Source organism: Curcuma longa, unplaced genomic scaffold, assembly GCF_044706935.1.
Source record: "Curcuma longa cultivar G26 ecotype Majalengka, Jawa Barat unplaced genomic scaffold, ITB_CL_G26_1.1 contig_4210, whole genome shotgun sequence".
NCBI lineage: Eukaryota > Viridiplantae > Streptophyta > Magnoliopsida > Zingiberales > Zingiberaceae > Curcuma > Curcuma longa.
The window spans coordinates 1-19,127 of NW_027434093.1; the positions used below are offsets into that span (position 1 = coordinate 1).

At 38.1% G+C, this 19,127-nt stretch overlaps 1 protein-coding gene, 1 long non-coding RNA gene and 1 pseudogene across 2 annotated transcripts; 2 read left to right on the forward strand and 1 right to left on the reverse strand.

Moving 5' to 3' along the window:
* Positions 1–581: 581 nt before the first annotated feature.
* Positions 582–2,915, reverse strand: LOC141819352 (uncharacterized). The gene is made up of 3 exons (XR_012601052.1): positions 2,764–2,915; positions 2,610–2,686; positions 582–649 (listed from the first exon to the last, which is right to left on the reverse strand). It is a non-coding gene; the product is annotated as an uncharacterized LOC141819352 (long non-coding RNA).
* Positions 2,916–4,789: 1,874 nt separating this feature from the next.
* LOC141819354 (putative serine/threonine-protein kinase WNK11) lies at positions 4,790–5,968 on the forward strand (annotated as a pseudogene).
* Positions 5,969–11,233: 5,265 nt separating this feature from the next.
* On the forward strand, positions 11,234–14,520 carry LOC141819353 (phenylalanine--tRNA ligase beta subunit, cytoplasmic-like). The gene is made up of 9 exons (XM_074706684.1): positions 11,234–11,446; positions 11,526–11,581; positions 11,662–11,768; positions 12,192–12,321; positions 12,443–12,558; positions 12,651–12,717; positions 13,137–13,178; positions 14,136–14,177; positions 14,440–14,520. The coding sequence occupies exons 1-9, from the start codon at positions 11,389–11,391 to the stop codon at positions 14,518–14,520; spliced, it is 699 nt and encodes a 232-aa protein (XP_074562785.1). The 5' UTR covers positions 11,234–11,388.
* Positions 14,521–19,127: the final 4,607 nt, after the last annotated feature.

Consider the following 19,127-nt stretch of genomic DNA (forward strand, 5'->3'; position numbering starts at 1 on the left):
TATTGCCAAGGAGAAAACAGAATAGACAGCTATGCCCCGAAATGTGACAGGTGATAGATGATCTAGCATGCATTTTGCGCTTTATATGAATCTAGCACCAACATACAAAAACAAAATACTATTTCAAGTTCCTCAAATCTCCACAATTTTGACATGGTTAAAAACTTAGAATTCCCATTACTATGACATGCTGGCACTGTATTATATAATTTAGTGTTCATATAGAATTTTGACTTGGCATTAGAACTGAATTTTAACATAGAATGAAAATAGAAGGCGTATTAATCCAATGTTTGCTCATAATTAACAAACATAAGCCCAACTTCCATTTAGTTGACTTGTAAGTTGTTGAATTAGTAACCTAAGTGATACATCGATGATTGGCTTTGCATAAATGTCAACGCGGCAACATAAAGGGCCTAATAATAAAATCAAGGTCAACCAGATTTGATAAAAATCTGAAAATCATATGGACAGGTAGTTGTTGAAAAACCATACTAGATATAGTAAAAGTAAGAACAAATGAGTGTTTGAAAGCAAGAATAGCTCTTCAAGAAAAACATTATAAATTCGATACTAACCTCTGGGAATAAATAACCTGCTTGAAGTTTAGCCATATTTGCATTTCTTGCAACCTTTGTCTTGTAAGCTTCAAACAAAATTTTCATGTTTCAGTTTGCTGAAGGTGTAAATAATCATTATTTTGAATGTTCTAGAAGAAAACACGTCTGTTACCTAACTTAAAGCTGCAGACTACTATAAGGAGGATTACAGCTCTAAGAAAAATATTCGCCATGAATATGCACAAGCAATGAGTTTAGTGGCACATCCAGCACACTAATAGAATTAATGAATCTTGTAAAAAAAACTGAGTCATATATCTAACTGGATACATGTTCGAAAATTGACAACTGAATTGGACAGTACACAAGGAGTGTTCGAGAATTCCACATCACACCATCAACAAAACTAGAAAAATGTTAAAATTTGCAAAAAATAGTGTGAGCAAAACATAATTCAACATCTTCCCATTTTAGTATAGTTAGGTCTAACATATAACTATGGAGTATTGAAAAATGAATACCTTATTAATTACAACCTTGTAACATGAATGATATGTCCAAAATTGGAATTGGACATCTGTTAAACTGACAACTTGAAGAACAAGATTGCATACTATATAGTCAGCCACTTACATTGGTAAAGTTTTTACCAATTAGACAAGGGAAGGAAGAGGTGATGGTTAAGGAATACCAACAGAGTAGGAAGAGTTTCCAATGAGTTTTGATGAAGTATTCTGGTGGACCGCTGCCACAGTGATTGTATGTGCCAGGTTACACACAAGAAAATAACAAACTAGGGCATAAAAACAGTTAAAAACACAAGGAAACAGATGACCACATGGCATATTTCCACCAACAAAAAATCTTAGTTTTATTAGGCAAGAATTGGTATAAGTATTGCATTAATCTAGGTTGCCAAGACAAAAACTATCTATAAACCTCTCAAAGAGACTGCTCTACAATAACAAGTCATACCAATTTACAGCTCCTTTGTTAATTTATTATTAGCTAAACGTTTAGAATGAATGAAATGTGATCAACAATGCTAAAAAAGGAAATTGTAATCAGTTGAATTCCGTAAATTTGTCTTCTGAGGTTATCCTATAATCTATAGACAAAAAAACTTTTTCAAGATATTCTTGGATAGTAATTTATTTTAAGGATTCTGTTTTCAACTTTCCGGTGTTTCTATCCTGAGGCTTTTCTCGATTAAAATTGCAGGAGAATAGAGGTTTCATCTACTTTGTATGAATCTTTTGTCCATCAAAATTGGAAGGATGCCTTCTCTCTGTTTCTTCCCTTCCTTCTCCTATGGGCTTCAAATGTTAAAATTAACTAATTATTTGAGGATGGCAAGGGAGTTAATGATTCTACTATTCCTTCTCAACTGAGCCATCCTAGTTAAATGTGATAAGTTATGTGAGTTTGTTTTACATGTGCTTAGCAATTGACATGCTAAGGCTAAATATATATTTAATAGTAGGTAGCCTTCTTTTCCATTGCCTCATCTATAGACTATGTTTAAACTAACACCTTTATTAAGGTTTCTAGAGGTAGAGTGGAAGGTAGAAAAAATTACATTCACTGTAAGTTGGCTTGGTTTAAACAATCCATGAACAACCAGTCGTGAAAATAGAGGTGGACTTGTTTACAAAAATATATCTTTTTAACCGAGTAGTTTTAATTATTAATTTTTTCCTTTTTGCAAATTCCACGAATTTTTAGCTACATCATGGTTCGGGGAAACTAAATAATCATCATTAACGGTTAAAAAAATCATACTAAAAATTGCAAGTGGAGGATAGAATTGCTCAAAATTATAGAGCTAAAGAAAAGTGAAGCCAGGATTAACAAAAATCTGACAGTGTTTTCGACACTCGACCCAACTCTTCAGCCATCAAGAACAAAAACAGCAAGCCAAGTAACAATTTGCCAACCAGGCGAAAAGTAAAAAAAGATTCGGAATGGCCGCAGATTAATCGAACAAGATAAAACAACAACAAACTGGCGATATCATTCCAAGACGTAGGAAGATGATATTGTTACCGGTCTCTTCCGCCGAAGAAGCTGACACGCACCTGCACACTCCAGGATTTCTGACTGGAAGAGACACATTCCGAGACCTGCAGCGTGATTCCGATTCAAATAAGAAAAACAAATGGTAATCGGAACCTTACGATGAATAGTCTGATCGAAGCACCTCAAACTGTTGGTGGCGGGGAAAGAGTGGCCGCCTAAGAAATCGGAGGATCTCGAAGAAACGGCCATTGAAATCTGCAGCGCGAAGGACGCCATCTCCTTCAAACGCTAGACAAAAACAAGCTCCGCCGCCCTCGCCTAAACCCTAACACTTTGTTTGGATGGGGTGAGAGAAGGTTCATTAACGGAAAGGGAAGGATGGGGAAGGGAAGGAAAGGAAGGGGAAGGGAGGTATTTATATTTTTCTTGTTTGGAAGGAAGGGAAGGTTTATCAACGTAACATATGCTATTTTGTTTGGGAGAAAGGGGAAGGAAATGAAGGTTAAATATATAAAATTATAAAAATATCCTTACTTGTTAAAATAGATCTATAATAATTTAAAAATAATTGTTCGTTAGGTATTTTATTTTATCTAATGCCTTATAACTATTCGTTCAATGAGTTTGTCAATCGAAATTATAAACTAAATATATAAAATTATAAAAATATCTTTATTTTTTAAAATAAATCTATATGTAAAAAAATATATATAGCTCATAAGATTAACAAAAATTAATATTTACAACTTAAATAAATAAAAAATTTTAAAAATAATAAGTAGATATATAAAAAATATGTGAAATACAGAATTTATATATTTTGGTACGATAAAAGATAAATCAATATTTTTATAAAAATTTACTTTATATATATATTTTTATAAAAATTTATTGATGTAAAAATTTATGACGAAGGTTAACATCAAGGAGTGCGAGTGACGACTATGTTACGTGACGAGGAACAACGGTGCAAAAATCTAATAGATAAGTTATTTTAATAATTAATATTTTAATATAAAAATAAAATTGAAATAAATATGTTTTCACATTTCCTTCCCCTTCCTTCGTACGTGACGAGACTCGACGAGGCCGCGATGACTGCGAGTGAAGGCGGCGAGCTTGAAGCCAAGGGTTGACGAGATAACTACCTCGTGTCGGGTCGGATCCTCCCATCCAACTGTGGAATCCGATAGCTGCACCTGATCCGACCCAATTACATCACATAATTTGATAATATTTTTTTTAAGAATAATCTATAAAAACAAAAATAAATATTTATTGTATTAATTTTATAAATAATGAGTGCAAAAGTTGGTTGAGATGCCTTATCTCAAGTGGTAAGTATGGAGATATGTGTTATTTGAGATTTTGGATTCGAATCCTCTTAGCAACATATACTTGTTGATTAAGGTGCTATGCGATTCAAGTCTTAGCAACATGATTGAGGCCGTTTCATAGAGTTTTTTTGATATGGGGCCGTTTCGATTCAGCGGTGGGACCGGTCATTATAAAAAATTTATTCAGTTTCATACAAAAAATGGTGGGACCAGTCATTATAAAAAGTTTATTCAGTTTCATCCAAAAAATCCCTGATATGAGGCTGTTTCATTCAAAAAATTCCTTAGAGGATTTTCTGATATGAGACCGTTTCGGCGGTAGGACCGATCATTATAAAAAGTTTATCCATTATGTTCAGCGGTGGGATCAGTCATTATAAAAAGTTTATCCACTATGATTACAACGCAGCAGAGTTGTAGAAGAGAGCAAGGGTTTGAATCGTGTAGGACCGCTAAGGTGGCGGTGCGAAAACTCGGATAGAACCCGGCCCATTACCGGCCCAAAATCAAGTTCCAAACTTGCGGTAGCCCCTATAAATACCGCCTCCGCTAAGCTTGGCTTCAGTCCTTGCAGCCACTCTGTGTTCTTCCTCTTACTCTACGTGTGCGCGATCGCCTCCCTGCTTCGACCTCTCCACCGCCGCTTCGATCGTTCCTCCGCCGCCACGCGCTCGATTCAGCCCTCATCGGGACGCTTCAGGACCTTGCTTTTCTTGGTCGTTTGCATTCTGCCCTTGGATCGCTCTAGGGTTTGGGTTTTGAAGCTGCGGTGTTGTTCTTGCTAATGTTATTTTGGGGTGTGTGTGCGTGTGCGATTCCAGGATGCTGATCTCGATCTCTATGTCTTCGACGAATCTGTATATCAAGGAATCGAGGACCTCCTACTTCCTCGTGATCTGCTTCGTTTTGGTTTTCATCTGATCTCCGACTTTTTGATCGAGATCCTGTTTCGATCATCCCGATTTGTGCTAGGGTTTTTTTTGTTTATGATGCCATTCGTTCGTCCCAATCCGGCGGAGAAGGATGCAGAGCCGTTCGTGGAGATCGATCCCACGGGGCGATACGGACGATACGATGATTTGCTGGGCGCCGGCTCCGTGAAGCGGGTGTACCGTGGTTTCGATCAGGGGGAGGGCATCGAGGTGGCGTGGAACCAGGTGCGGCTGAGAAGGTTCGCCGATGATGGATCGGCTTTTCGCCGAGGTGCGTATCCTACGATCGCTGCGGCACGAGAACATCATCACTTCCTACAAAGTGTGGACGGACGACGAGAGCAACACACTCAATTTCATCACCGACTTCTGCACCTCCGGCAACCTCCGCGAGTATCGGAAGCGGCAAGAAGTGGTCACGCCAGATACTGAAAGGTCTTGAGTACCTCCACAACTAGGAGCCCTGCATCATCCACCGGGACCTCAACTGCTCCAATGTGTTCATCAATGGCAACGTCGGCCAGGTTCATTACGCCATCAAAAATTACTCTTTTACAATTTTTATATACCCAATTGATTTCCACAACAATCTATTTGCTGGGACTTTCATATCGGCTTTATCTAATCGTTCATCTACTCTTTACAGGTGAAGATAGGCGATCTAGGTCTGGCAGCGGTCGTCGGGACGAACCACACGGCGCACTCGATCCTGGGCACGCCGGAATTCATGGCGCCGGAGCTGTACGAGGAGGACTACACCGAGCTGGTAGACATTTACTCTTTCGGAATGTGCGTGCTGGAGATGGCGACGCGCGAGATCCCTTACAGTGAGTGCGACAACGTCGCCAAAATCTACCGGAAGGTGACGTCCGGCGTGCGGCCGCAATCCTTGAACAAGGTCAAAGACCCTGACATCAGGGCCTTCATCGAGCGGTGTGTTGCCAAGCCCCGGGCTCGCCCTTCCGCCTCTGAGCTCCTGGCCGACAGCTTCTTCCTCGGCCTCGATGATGATGACTCCGACGCCCCTGCCTCGTTTCAACCACCTCCGCCTCAGCGCCACCCTCTGCCAAGCTCATCCGCAGTCGCCGCTAACATCGCTTGCCTGCAGATTGCATGACGGCGCGTACTAACTAAAGGAGAACATGGTCGCCGGCAGCTGGATATGCATCGATGTGTTTGAATGTTTTTTTCCAGGTATTTCTTGATTTAATTTAGTCAAATTTGATGTTTTGAACTTGTTTGGTTCGTTGTTTGAATGTCATGATATTTACGATTTTGATATTCGGAGCGACTTCCTCGTGCGCACGCGATCCACCATCCACCATCCGATCGTGTGGCAGATCTGACCATCCAAATATGGAAATGCACAGTGTTCCGCCCTCCTGACAACCGTCGAGCCCTCACCGGCTAGTGCAGGCCGCAGGATCGGGCTCGATCGACACACCACTTGTCTGCGCGTCGGCCTGAGTCGGATTCCGATCAAATTGTGGTCGGAATCTGGCGCAATTTGATCGGAACATGGTCGGCAGTGGCACGCGCCATTTCCAACTAAATCGTGGTCAGATTCCAACCAAATCACAGTCAGATTCCGTCCAAATTGCGATCAGATTCCGTCTAAATCGCGGTCGGATTCTGTCCAAATCACGATCAGATTCCGTCCAAATCGCGATCGGATTCCGACCAAATTCCGATCTGATTTCGTCCAAATGTGAGAATGCACAGTGTTCCGCTCTCCCAACACCCGCCGCTTCGGCCGCCCTCGCCGCGCTGTCCGGCTACTGTCGGCCATCAGACCGGGCTCGATCGATGCACCACTCATTGACGCGTTGGCTGACGTCGGATTCTGGTCGGATTGTGGCTGGAATTCGACGTAATTTGGCAGGAACGCGGTTGGCAGTGGCACGCGCTGTTTCTGACCAAATTGCGTTGGATTCCGGCCACAATCTGGTCAGAATCCGACGCCGATCGACGTGCCGACGAGTGACACGTCGATCGGGCCTGGTCTGGCAGCCGGCGGTGATCGGACGGCTCGACGAGGGTGGCTGAAAGCGGTGGAGATCAGTTGTGTCACGCACGGGGTTGCGCGGGTCGTGCAAAATATCAATCCGGATGATATTTAATATCTCAAAGAAACACGTTGATTCTCTCTAATCTAACGCTGAAAGAACAGAAACAAAACAAAAAAAAAAATACACCCATCTTATCGAACGAATCCAGATGATGCCCACCATGTGCTTGCTAGAATGCAAGAGCGGGACTGCCCAGGGCATAAGTAACCAGCAGCGCAATCCTCCGCGCGCCGCGGCGGAGAGTTCGGTACCACTGGAGCGTGAAGTCGGCGGCCTCCTGGACCAGCCTCTCTGACACCTCCACGAATGAGCTCAGGTTCCTCACCGGCGGCAGGTAGAGCGTCAGCGGCGCCGCCGCGAACGCCGCGGCCAGAAACAGCTGCAGCGGCATTTTGGGTGAGAGCCCAAGAACAGACGCACAGGAGGAAATGTGAGATGGTTTCTATAGAATGATTGACTGTGTGAGTTCGTTGAGTTCGCATAAATGGAAACTTTATGGTCTTCCTCTAATTTGTTTGGTGTAGGTGGACTGGTAGCTGCTCCAGCACGTGGATCCAATGATTTTCTAACTTGGCCCATCGACTCAATTATTAACCGACTTGGTTGAATCAATTAACTCAACTAGTTTTTCTTCAATAGTAGATGAAATCCGTTATTCCAGTGATTTTATACAGTCAGTTTCACGATCATCTGTGAAGCAATTGCTTTACTTCATCGAGATTCAATTTTTGCTCATTTCAACAATTCTGTTCCGTTGTAATCAACTCAGCTATGCCTTACAGGCAACACAATGAGTTTCCCCAAACAGCATTAGTTGAGAAGTGATGTGTTATTTATATTTTTTGATTTATCTCGATAAAACATTTCATAATCACTTTTAAAATTAATTAATTTTAAAAATTTAATATTTAGATTAAAAAAATTAATTCAACGAGTTTCAATATATGGAAACTCGGGATCTTTGAAGAGCTGTCAAACGGGCCAACCCATGGCAGGGCGGGCTAACCCATGGCGGGTCCATCATATGGCAGGGCGGGCTAACCCATGGCGGGTCCATCATATGGCGGGGCGGGGCGGGCTAACCCACCAATTGGCGGCTTGGGAAATCTCCAATCCAACTCAAGGCGGGCCGCGGGTTAGGCGGGCCAACCCGCGGGCCTGTTAAAAAATAAAAAAATATTTAAAATATTAAAAATTTTAAACTTGAAGTATAATTTAAATTGATTAAGTTGAAAGTTTTAAGTTTGAATTATAATTTTTAAGCTTAAATTGTATTTTAAATAGATGAAACCCACTAATTCATTAAGTTTTATATTTTAATTTTAAAATTTAAAATAAATAAATAAACTTTCTCAACCCGCGGGCCAACCCAAGCCCGTCGCGGGCCAACCTACACGGGTCGCGAGCCTAGGCGGGCCAACCCACCTCAACCCATCTTAAAATGGGTTGATAAAATTTCAACTCAACCCGCCTAAAATTCTTGGCGGGACGGGCCAACCCGGCGGGCCTAACCCAACTTGACGGCTATATCTATGATAGTATGTATTAAGATATGTAATATGTTGCCCTTGGAACATTACTGAGTTGGTTACGACGGAATATAATTACAAAAGATGATAAGGATTTGAATCTTGACGAAGCCGAGACAATACTCTCATTCGTTGTGACTAACTGTAGTTTCTCGATTTACCTACTCATAGATAATTTTGAGATCGATCGTGTAGAGCCGTTGGGATGGTAGATTCCACTTTTTTTGCAAAAGAAATACGTTAAGAAAATAAAAAAAAAAGGAAAATGGTCTTCAATTTTATAGATTAGTATTATAAAATGATTTGTTAAATGTGTAAAATTATCTAATTACGAGTAGATAGTGTCCTTTTAAAAAATATATAAAATTGTGTATGAAATTATTCTAATATTTTTATAACTTAGTTTTAGTTTTAAAATAAATTATTTTTAGTTTTAGTTTGACTTATCAAAAATAGTATATAAAATACATTTATATAATTTTTTTTATCAATTTAATTAAAATTATTTAAATTTAATTAAAATAATTTTAATATAGTTACAATTACATATAAGAATATAACATAAAAGTATTTTCAAGATAAGAATGATGTACACTTTTTTAACTTTTTAAAAGTAAAAGATGTATCGTTTTTTAATGAAAATAATAATTAAGGATGATCTTTTAATTTTTTTTACTTATAAACGTGTTATTATAAAAAAAAACTTTATAAACAAATATATATATATATTATTGAAGGGAACTTTATGTGCAATTATAAAATTATTATCGTATAATTTAAAAGGTCATAAATTTAAATTTTAAAAATAATCTTTTGTAAAATAGGATATTATTCATTAGGATAAAAGGTGAAGTCGTCACTTTCACGGTCCTTGTAGGGTGGTCTCACACACTTTGGAAGGGTATAAATCATGAAGAGTTTTGTTGGTCCGTGTAGAATGGTCCCACACACTCTAAAAGAGGATAAATCATGCGAAATTTTTATCCTAGCCTAATGAGAGGTCAATCACTCAATGAGACATTTTTGCATGCCATTAGAAATTGATCTCACAATTTATTGGGAGCAGAATTGTTGAAGTGGACAAGGGTCAAATCTCAGCGAAGTCGAGACAAAACCCTCATTCGTCGTGACCATCTGTAACTTTTTGATTTACTTCCTCACAGATGATCATGATCAGGGATGAATCCAGAAATTGGAGGTGGACTGTGCTGGCTTTAAATGTGGAAAGGGTGAGTTAAACATACAAAGAAAGAAATAATCCATCAAATTTTCTTTGATACCAAGTTGTAGACTACAAATATCTATGTAATTGTTTCTAAGTTAGATTAGAGCCCAAAATAACCCTATCTTAGATTCATCTCTGCATGAGTCATATTCTGTTGAACCCATTTTGTCCGATCTTATGAGTTATGTTTGTGATCAACATTTTTGAAACTCTTTTTTATTACTTCCACAAGACGACTATAGTCTATTATGTAAATTGTGTATCTGAGATTCGACTAGTTACAATTGCACCTTTTAACTTGAATAATTTTAATATTTTAATTTTTTAATGAATGAATCCTCTTGTAATTTTAGAGTTGATTGATCGAATGACAGTCGTGCAATTTATTTTATTTTTATTTACTTCAGCATAATAAATAAATCCTTATAAAAGATAAAAAATGCATTATAATTTGTAAAAAAAATAAACAAGTAAATAGTAAAAACATGATCAAATAACATTATTTTTTAATAAAAAAAATCATAATATGGCAAGATTAGATGACAATGCCAGCGTCTACCAAATCATTTAAATTATACATCAAATTAGCAAAAAAAAATGGAAACAATTTACGTAGGTAGAAGTAGAGGCCACAAGTGGACCTCCTGAATGTATTATCCAATCACAACCATGACTCCTGTTTCAGGTTCTTTCTTTTGTTCTTTGAAAGTATTAAATCGAAAGTAGCGGAAGCTTGTTAGAACTCACTCATTAATTATTGTCACTAAATTTCTTTTTAAAAAATTAGTTATTCTCATTCAGTAGAACAAAAGAAATATTGAAACACCTTTTTTACGCCAGCAAAAGCAAAGGAACCACGAACGAGAGATTGCAATGCTTGCCGCAATACAAACAAAGAAATAAAAAATGAGTAAAAGAGTAAAACCTACACGATTATTGAATGGAAGTTCTTCCTTCGAACCAACAATCTCCAGATCAACTCACAAAAAAAGGAAAATTTCAAAGATGCGAATGGATCTCACCTTTATCTGCTCGGGCGGTGGACAACAGAGTTAGTAGACAAAGAAGAAGGGACAACTCCATGGCTCCCCCCTCCCCCATTCCTTTTATCGAAACAAAAAATCGAAGCAGAACCGGAAATGGATCCTAATCGGCATCCACGATCAACAAACCTGCGTCCAAAGCCCCCTTGGTCGCCTGTTCGCTCAATCCTTCCTTCTTGTTGATCTCGCTATTGGCGAGTCACTCCCTGTCCCACAAGAGCTAGAGTCCAGGATAGTCCCTATTTAGATCCGTCTTTGATCGTGAGATCGACCTCGTGGAACTATACAACGGATTCCACCTAGAATATTATTATTCATAGTTTTATATTTTATTTTTCTAAAAAAATAATTTTAATTTGCATCTACTTAGAATCAAATTTCATGGATCTTATCAAACACTAGAAACTAACTATTACATGCGAACTCATAGGCGCGCGAAACCATCGTGTTCATAAAAGAGAGAGAATTAAGAAAGTAACGGATGAAGCCGAACCCAACCGGGTCGACGCTATTTCTAAACCCTAACGCCGCACCTCCCCCCTCCCTCGTCACCATCGCGTTCCGGCGAGCTTATCGGCGCCGATTCGGGGCGAGAGCATCACCTTCCCACTAGTTTTCTGGTAGTCTACGGGGTTTTCCTGCCGCCACACGAAGCCGTTGCTCCGACGCCGATGCCGACAGTCAGCGTCGGAAGGGACCGCCTTTTTGCTGCCCTCGGCGAAACCTATAGTAATTGCTGCTCTACGCTTTCTATCGCCTCCTTGTTCCTTATCCACCTTGATAATTTTTCGTTTTTTGACGATCGCAGCGAAGGAGGAGTTCGAAGAACTATGCTTCAAGTTCGGCATCGAGCTCGATGATGTTGTGAGTTGTCCATGATTTGATTTTTATCTTAATTTTTCCTAGTGCTTTTTGTTTGTTCAATCTGTTTGATTTCTTTGAAGACTACCGAGAAAGCTATCATTCGGAAGGAGAAGCATCTTGAAGAAGAACAAGAAGCTGGTGATGAGGACGAGGAGGTCATATATAAGATTGACGTCGCTGCTAATAGGTAAAATTCGATTCTTTTTTAGTAGTTTTCGATATCTTAATTAATCTTTTTTAGTCAACCTGTCTTATTGAGGCGCAAAAAGGAAGTTATTTTATTCAGAATCTAATTGACATGCAAAGATGATCAAAATTGTTGTTATCTCTCTACTGTTGCTGTGTTATAAGAAACGTTCTATAGATACACAGAGAGTATTGAACTTCATCAAGTTTTGACTTTTGGTTTCTAATTGGATCATGTTAGCCTAGTATTTAGGCTAGAGCTTTTCTTTTTTCATCTTTTATTTTTTTTATCTATTAGGCTGATGCAATGCATTGAAAGAAAGAAAAACTATTCAGTATAGTTCTGCAATTCAAATATGGTACTGATGATGGATGCTATATTGGTTCTGTAACTTCCTTTTTCTGTTTGGTTATTCAACTGCAGATACGATTTGCTCTGCCTTGAAGGAATTGCTCGAGCTCTTAGAATTTTCAATGAAAAGGAAGCTAGCCCTTTGTATACAGTCACTAATGTCTCACCTGAATCAATACTCAAAATGCATGTCAAACCTGAGGTGATTAGAATGATTGAGACAAGCTTCCTAGGCTTTCTTGTTTTATTATTGTTCTTATATCTTTTTTCTTTATTTTTTGAGACTAGAACAAAGTTTGTAACATGATTCTCTTATTTAATAGACCTCATTGATCCGGCCTTTTGTTGTTTGTGCTGTTTTGAGAGGAGTAGCCTTTGATGAAGCAAGATACAACAGTTTCATTGACCTGCAAGATAAATTGCATCAAAATATATGTAGGTATGCTACATATTTCAATTCTTGCTAGTTTTCTCCACTGTTTTGTTTTGTTGGTGTATCAGTGTCAAAATTTATTCTTCTTGAAATACTAGGCGAAGAACCTTAGTTGCTATTGGGACACATGATTTGGATACAATACAGGGTCCTTTTTCCTATGAGGTAACCTATACACCTTGCTTTATGATAAGTAGTAATCCTTTGTGCTTTTGGACCTTATTTTGCTGCTGTTAATAAGCTTGAAATCACACAGCACTATTATGGAGATAATGAACTGAGCGTAACCAACACAAATTTTCGGAAGATATGGAATTCATTACTAATATAGTACATTATCAAAGTCTTCTTCATATATTATACTGCAGATGACATGATTCTGAATGCTATTATATTGAGATTCTAGGTAGTAGGTAGAAAATCCTTGCATTGTTCAACACGCCATAGTTAGCAAAATGTCTATGCCTTTTTTACTCTTCACATGAAATAGTTAATGAAGCTTTTAGTGCTCCACCATTGTTCTTCTCTCATATTGAGGATTTCCAATGTTCTTACAATTTTTTCCTTTGCTTTTCATTTTTCAGGCTTTACCACCTCAAGAGATTAATTTTGTGCCTTTAAAGCAGGTACTTCAATATTTATTTACTGTCGTCTTTGTACAGTATGATGCTATAAATACCGCTTAATTCTAGCTGCTTTTGCAAGATCCACATGTGATTCTTCATTTTTTTCTGTATGAAAATTTCTCCAATATGCTACATTTGAAAATTGTTAGAAATTAATGAAGTTAAAGTACTGCTATTTCACTTTTTCAGTGTCAAATGGTTTAGGCACACATTTATCCAACCCTCATATTTGCTTGTGTGACAAGTCCCAATTTCATAAGGTTTTCATCATATGAACATTGGCATGCACCAAAGTGCTACATCCATCATCCTATCTAGGCTTGCTATGCAAGAGCTAATTTGTTGCTTTTTCAATTTGCATTCTGCATCAACATTTTGGGCAACATTGTATACAGTCCTGACTCTTTGGTTAGCTTTATGTTCTTTCTCCTTTTGTTCTGAGCTGCCTGCTAGGCTTGATTTCTTTTGTCAAATTATTCTTATAGTTGACGGTGTTCTGTTTGTCTCTTTGGTTTTGATACTGAGGTTATAAGTAGCTCAAATAGTTTCCCACTTTCCTTAGCCTTTTCATAACTGTACCAATTCTAACCTACCTAAAACCAATCATTTTTAATTTAATTTTTCGTAATGAAGATCAAGTCAGAAACTCAGAATAGATTTTTCATTACATAAGCTGATTTTTGACTAACAGTAAGAATCAGGTAATTTCTACAGATTAAGAAAGCCATGAAGATCAAGTCAGAAACCCAGAATAGATTTTGATTACTGAGAATAAATTGATTTGTATTTGTGACTAATAGTATGAATCAAATAACTGTATAGATTGGAGAAGTTTGCAATCAATAATTTAATGTCTCTTTTAGTAGTCCATAGTCTTATTTCTAGTAAATTTTTTGGTGTTAAATAATTGATCCATATAATTTTGGTTTAATTCTATTTTTCTTTGCTGCTTCCTAGGTGAAAATTTTCAGGGCTGATGAGCTGTTGGAATATTACAAAGTAAGTTTCTCTAGATTGTTTCTTCAATAAATTGATTGATTAATCACAGATTTAGAACTTCTTTCTTCTATTTAAAGCTCTGATTCTATGTTAATAGTGGATATATGTAAATACTTCCTATCTGTTTTGAAACACAGTAGCTTGCCTTTGTTGTTGACTTGTATATTAATAATTTATTTCTTTTGTACGCTCTGTTTTGTGAATATGCAAATTTTTAAAACCATGAAGACTGTTGATTTATCACCATTTCTGTATATTGCAGTCAGATATGAAGCTTAAGAAGTTCTTGCACATAATTGAGAACTCTCCTGTGTACCCAGTGATCTATGACAGAAATAGGTAAAAACAATCATTTTGTACCCACATTATTGGCTACAACCTGACAATCTCTTGGTTAGTTTGTTAGATAACTGATTTTGATTATTCTCTAATGTACTTTATACTTATATGTTGTCCTTTAATGTACTTCTGCTGGTGCAGAGTTCTAGAATGACAAAAATATTAAATTTTGTATTCTCTTTGTTATAACATAGGCACTGGCTGACATTTTTAGTGATGCATCTTGTTTTCTGCAGAACTGTTCTCTCACTTCCACCAATTATTAATGGTACACATTCAGCAATCAGCCTAAAGACAAGAAATGTATTCATTGAATGTACTGCCACTGATTTGACAAAAGCTAAGATTGTTTTGAATACAATGGTAAGCAGAAAAATGCTTTTGGATGCTAACAATTGCTAGATTATGCCTTATAGCAGTGGACACATTATGTTCTAATGGGTCTAACTTCCTTTACTTAATAGGTGACTATGTTTTCGGAATATTGCACAAATAAATTTGAGGTAGAACCAGTTGAGGTGCTTTATTCTGATGGTAAATCTATGATCTGTCCTGATCTTTCAGTTACTAGGATGGAGGTCCCTTTATCTGAGATAATTGATCCAATTGGCATCTCTCTTGATGCTTCCGAGGTAGTGATATTAATTCTGCTTAAGTTAAATGTTTTCTTGTGCTGGTTAGTCATTTTGTTAAAGACTTAAAGCAATTTATTTTTGTATATGCTAATGCTCGCTGTTGCACACCACTAGCTCTTGTAGGCTAGAAGTAGTTAAGTACTACCGTCTTTAGCTTTAAAACCAGTTTCATTTTCTGTATTTTAACATGCTAGCACATGCTCTTTAACCATTGGCAGTCAACTTAATGTTTTCTAATTCAAGCAAGTAAATATATTTTGATTGTTTTCCTTTTTTTTTTTTTATCTATTTGGCTTACCATGAGTTTGAGTCATCGGTTCTAATTTGTAAGTGGTACTGTGATATTCCTTTAGGATATCCCAGGATATACACCTGCAGAAGCACCAAGAAGCTATTTGGGCCGAGACAAGCTAGCAAGACTTCCAGATGTGGGGAGATCAAGAAGATGGAACAACAGTTCGGAATGGTTCCAGCTTCCAGCAGCTAACACTAATAAAGGTTCAATATTTATAATGTCATATGACTTTGATTCGAAAGTCTTTGACAGATGGGAAAGCTCAACACTATTGCATCTGGCGGACAAGGCATTCGAGAATGGGGAAGACAAAATCAGATACATTGAAAATTTGCTGGGAGAATCAGAAAAGAAGATATTTATATCCTGGAGGATGAAGTATACGGAAGAATTTGAGTTAATGAAGACTCAAGCCTTAGGGGCAAATGGTACGCAGAATGTTATTAACCAAATTCGAGTAATTTTCTGATACTGCTGAAAATCATAGAAAACATTTAGCAATCTTCATTTCTGTCTGTGAGAAGAATGGACTAGTCCTTAGTCCCACAAAAATGAAGATAGGGGTTCCTCAGATAGAATTCCTTGGAGCAGTAATAGGAAATTCTAAAATAAAACTACAGCCCCACATTGTTAAAAAAATTCTTGAAACAAATGAGGGTTCTCTGACTGAGGTAAGGTCCTTAAGGAGGTGGTTAGGTATATTAAATTATGCAAGGACATATATACCAAACCTTGGAAAAATTTTAGGACCATTATACTCCAAAACTTCAGACAAAGGAGAAAGGAGAATGAATAATCAGGATTGGAACATTGTCCAGAAGGTGAAAGGTTTGGTGAAGAACCTTCCTGAATTGGAGATACCACACCCGGACTCAGTTATTGTTTTAGAGACAGATGGCTGTATGGATGGATGGGGTGGTATATGTAAATGGAAAATGAACAAAGGGGATCCTAGAACTTCAGAGAAGATCTGTGCTTATGCTAGTGGAAGATTCAACCCAGTCAAAAGCACCATTGATGCAGAAGTTCAGGCTGTAATCTTCAGTCTAGAAAAATTCAAGATCTATTACTTAGACAAGAAGGAGATAATCATCAGGACTGATAGCCATGCCATAGTAAAGTTTTACGAGAAGAGCTCAGATCATAAGCCTTCTAGAGTCAAATGGTTGACACTTTCTGATTATATTTCTAGGCACATTGAGGCAAAGATAATATCCTAGCTGATGAACTGTCAAGGCTAATTCAAATTATTCTTGTTCAGAAGGTCCACAATCATGTCATTAATAAAAGCAACCTTGAGCTACGGACGAGGCTAAATCCCGGCTTTCTTTATGCATCTCCAAAGTATTGAAGCAGCACACACACCAGGTAAATTTTACTGACATAATGAAACCGGTTCTTCAATGTGCTTGTCATCAGGATGCGGTGGTATTAACATCCCATACAAGCCGGAATCCAGGGCGGGTATTTACTTACAGGATCTTGTCAATTACTCACAGATTCAGATCTGAACTGCTTTCAAACTGCTTTCAAAGACAAAACTACAAACTTAGAACACTTAGAACACTCAAGTGATTAGGTCGAGTGGTTGTTCGATGCCTGATCACTTACAAACCTTAGTCTTATATAGAGTGCTACCCTCGACAACTCTAGTAAAGTAAAAGCTATATCTAGGGAATAAAGTAAACAGCTAGACATTGCTTGCACACTAAGTATTTGTGAGTGCGGGGCACGTTTCCTTGATCTGCGCTGGAAAGTAGAGTTAGATTCTGCGTTGGAAAGTAGATAGTGCTTGGGTCCACCACGTCCGCTACTGATAATCAAAGTGCCCTCCCCATGGTGCTGATCTTGTAGGTGGGTCGGCCACTTCCAGATTCGCCAGATCATTCTCCACTTGCTGAAAGATAGTGGGTTCTTTATTGTCCTCATCCGAATAACTTTGTATAGTGGTGTAGCCACTATCTGGTGTGTTTATCATCTTTTGGAGTTCTGCGTAGTTTTGAAGCTGCATGATGTAGTCCGTAACCAGGTCCTCCCAGTACCAACAGTGGCACATATTGTTAGCACATTTGTAAAATCTTCATCCTGGGTTCCGGCTTGTATGGGATGTTAATACCACCGCATCCTGATGACAAGCACATTGAAGAACCGGTTTCATTATGTCAGTAAAATTTACCTGGTGGGTGTGCTGCTTCAAGACTTTGGAGATGCATACAGAAAGCCGAGATTTAGCCTCGTCCGTAGTCCTCATAGAGACCTCTGAGGTTGCCTTTATTAATGACATAATTGTGGGATCTTGGACCTTCTGAGCAAGAATAATTTGAATTAGCCTTGACAGTTCATCAGCTAGGATATTATCTTTGCCCTCAATGTGCTCGAAGGTTACTTTGATACCTATCCCAGAAATATAATCAGAAAGTGTCAACCATCTGACTCTAGAAGGCTTATGATCAGAGCTCTTCTCATAGAACTTTACTATGGCATGGCTATCAGTTCTGATGATTATCTCCTTCTTATCTAAATAATAGATCTTGAATTTTTCCAGACTGAAGATTACCGCCTGAACCTCTGCATCAATGGTGCTTTTGACTGGGTTGAATCTTCCACTAGCATAAGCACAGATCTTCTCTGAAGTTCTAGGATCTCCCTTGTTCATTTTCCATTTACATATACCACCCCATCCATCCATACAGCCGTCTGTTTCTAAAACAATAACTGAGTCCGGGTGTGGTACCTCTAATTCAGGAAGGTTTCTTACTAAACCTTTTACCTTCTGGACAATGTTCCAATCCTGATTATTCATCCTTCTTTCTCCTTTGTCTGAGGTTTTGGAATATAATGGTCCTAAAATCTTTCCAAGGTTTGGTATATATGTTCTTGCATAGTTCAATATACCTAACCATCTTCTTAAGGACCTTATCTCAGTCAGAGAACCCTCATTTGTTTCAAGAATTTTTTTAACAATATGGGGCTGCAGTTTTATTTTGGAATTTCCTATTACCGCTCCAAGGAATTCTATCTGAGAAACACCTATCTTCATTTTTGTGGGACTAAGGACTAGTCCATTCTTCTCACAGACAGAAATAAAGATTGCTAAATGTTTCTTATGATTTTCAATGGTATCAGAGAATATTAGAATATCATCCACGTATACTGCTATGAATTCCTCCATACCTCTGAAGCATGAATCCATCTTCCTCTGAAATATAGCTGGAGCGTTTTTGAGTCCAAATGGCATAACCAGCCATTCGTAGAGCCCATCAATGGCCCAAAATGCTGTCCATGGGATAGAGTCTTCCTCCATGGCTACCTGGTGGAATCCACTTTTTAAGTCAAATTTTGAATAAATTTTTGAACGACTTATCTTTGCTATAATGGTATTGATTCCTGGTAGTGAGTACTGGTCTTTCTCCGTGTTGTCATTCAGCCTTTTGTAGTTGAATACCAGCCTTTCTTTTCCTTTTATTTCTTCACCAGTGATTGGGTTGATCTCAGTACCTGACTCAACTATCATCGCTGTAGTTCTATGCTTGCTGTTTGATGGTCTGATCACACCTAGCTTTAGCAATTTCTGTACATGACTTGCCATTTGCTCCTTCATCCTTGGTGTTACATGCTTGAGCGGTCTGTCTTCAATCACAAGATCAGGATTTTTAATAATAATTTTGCATTTTACCTGAT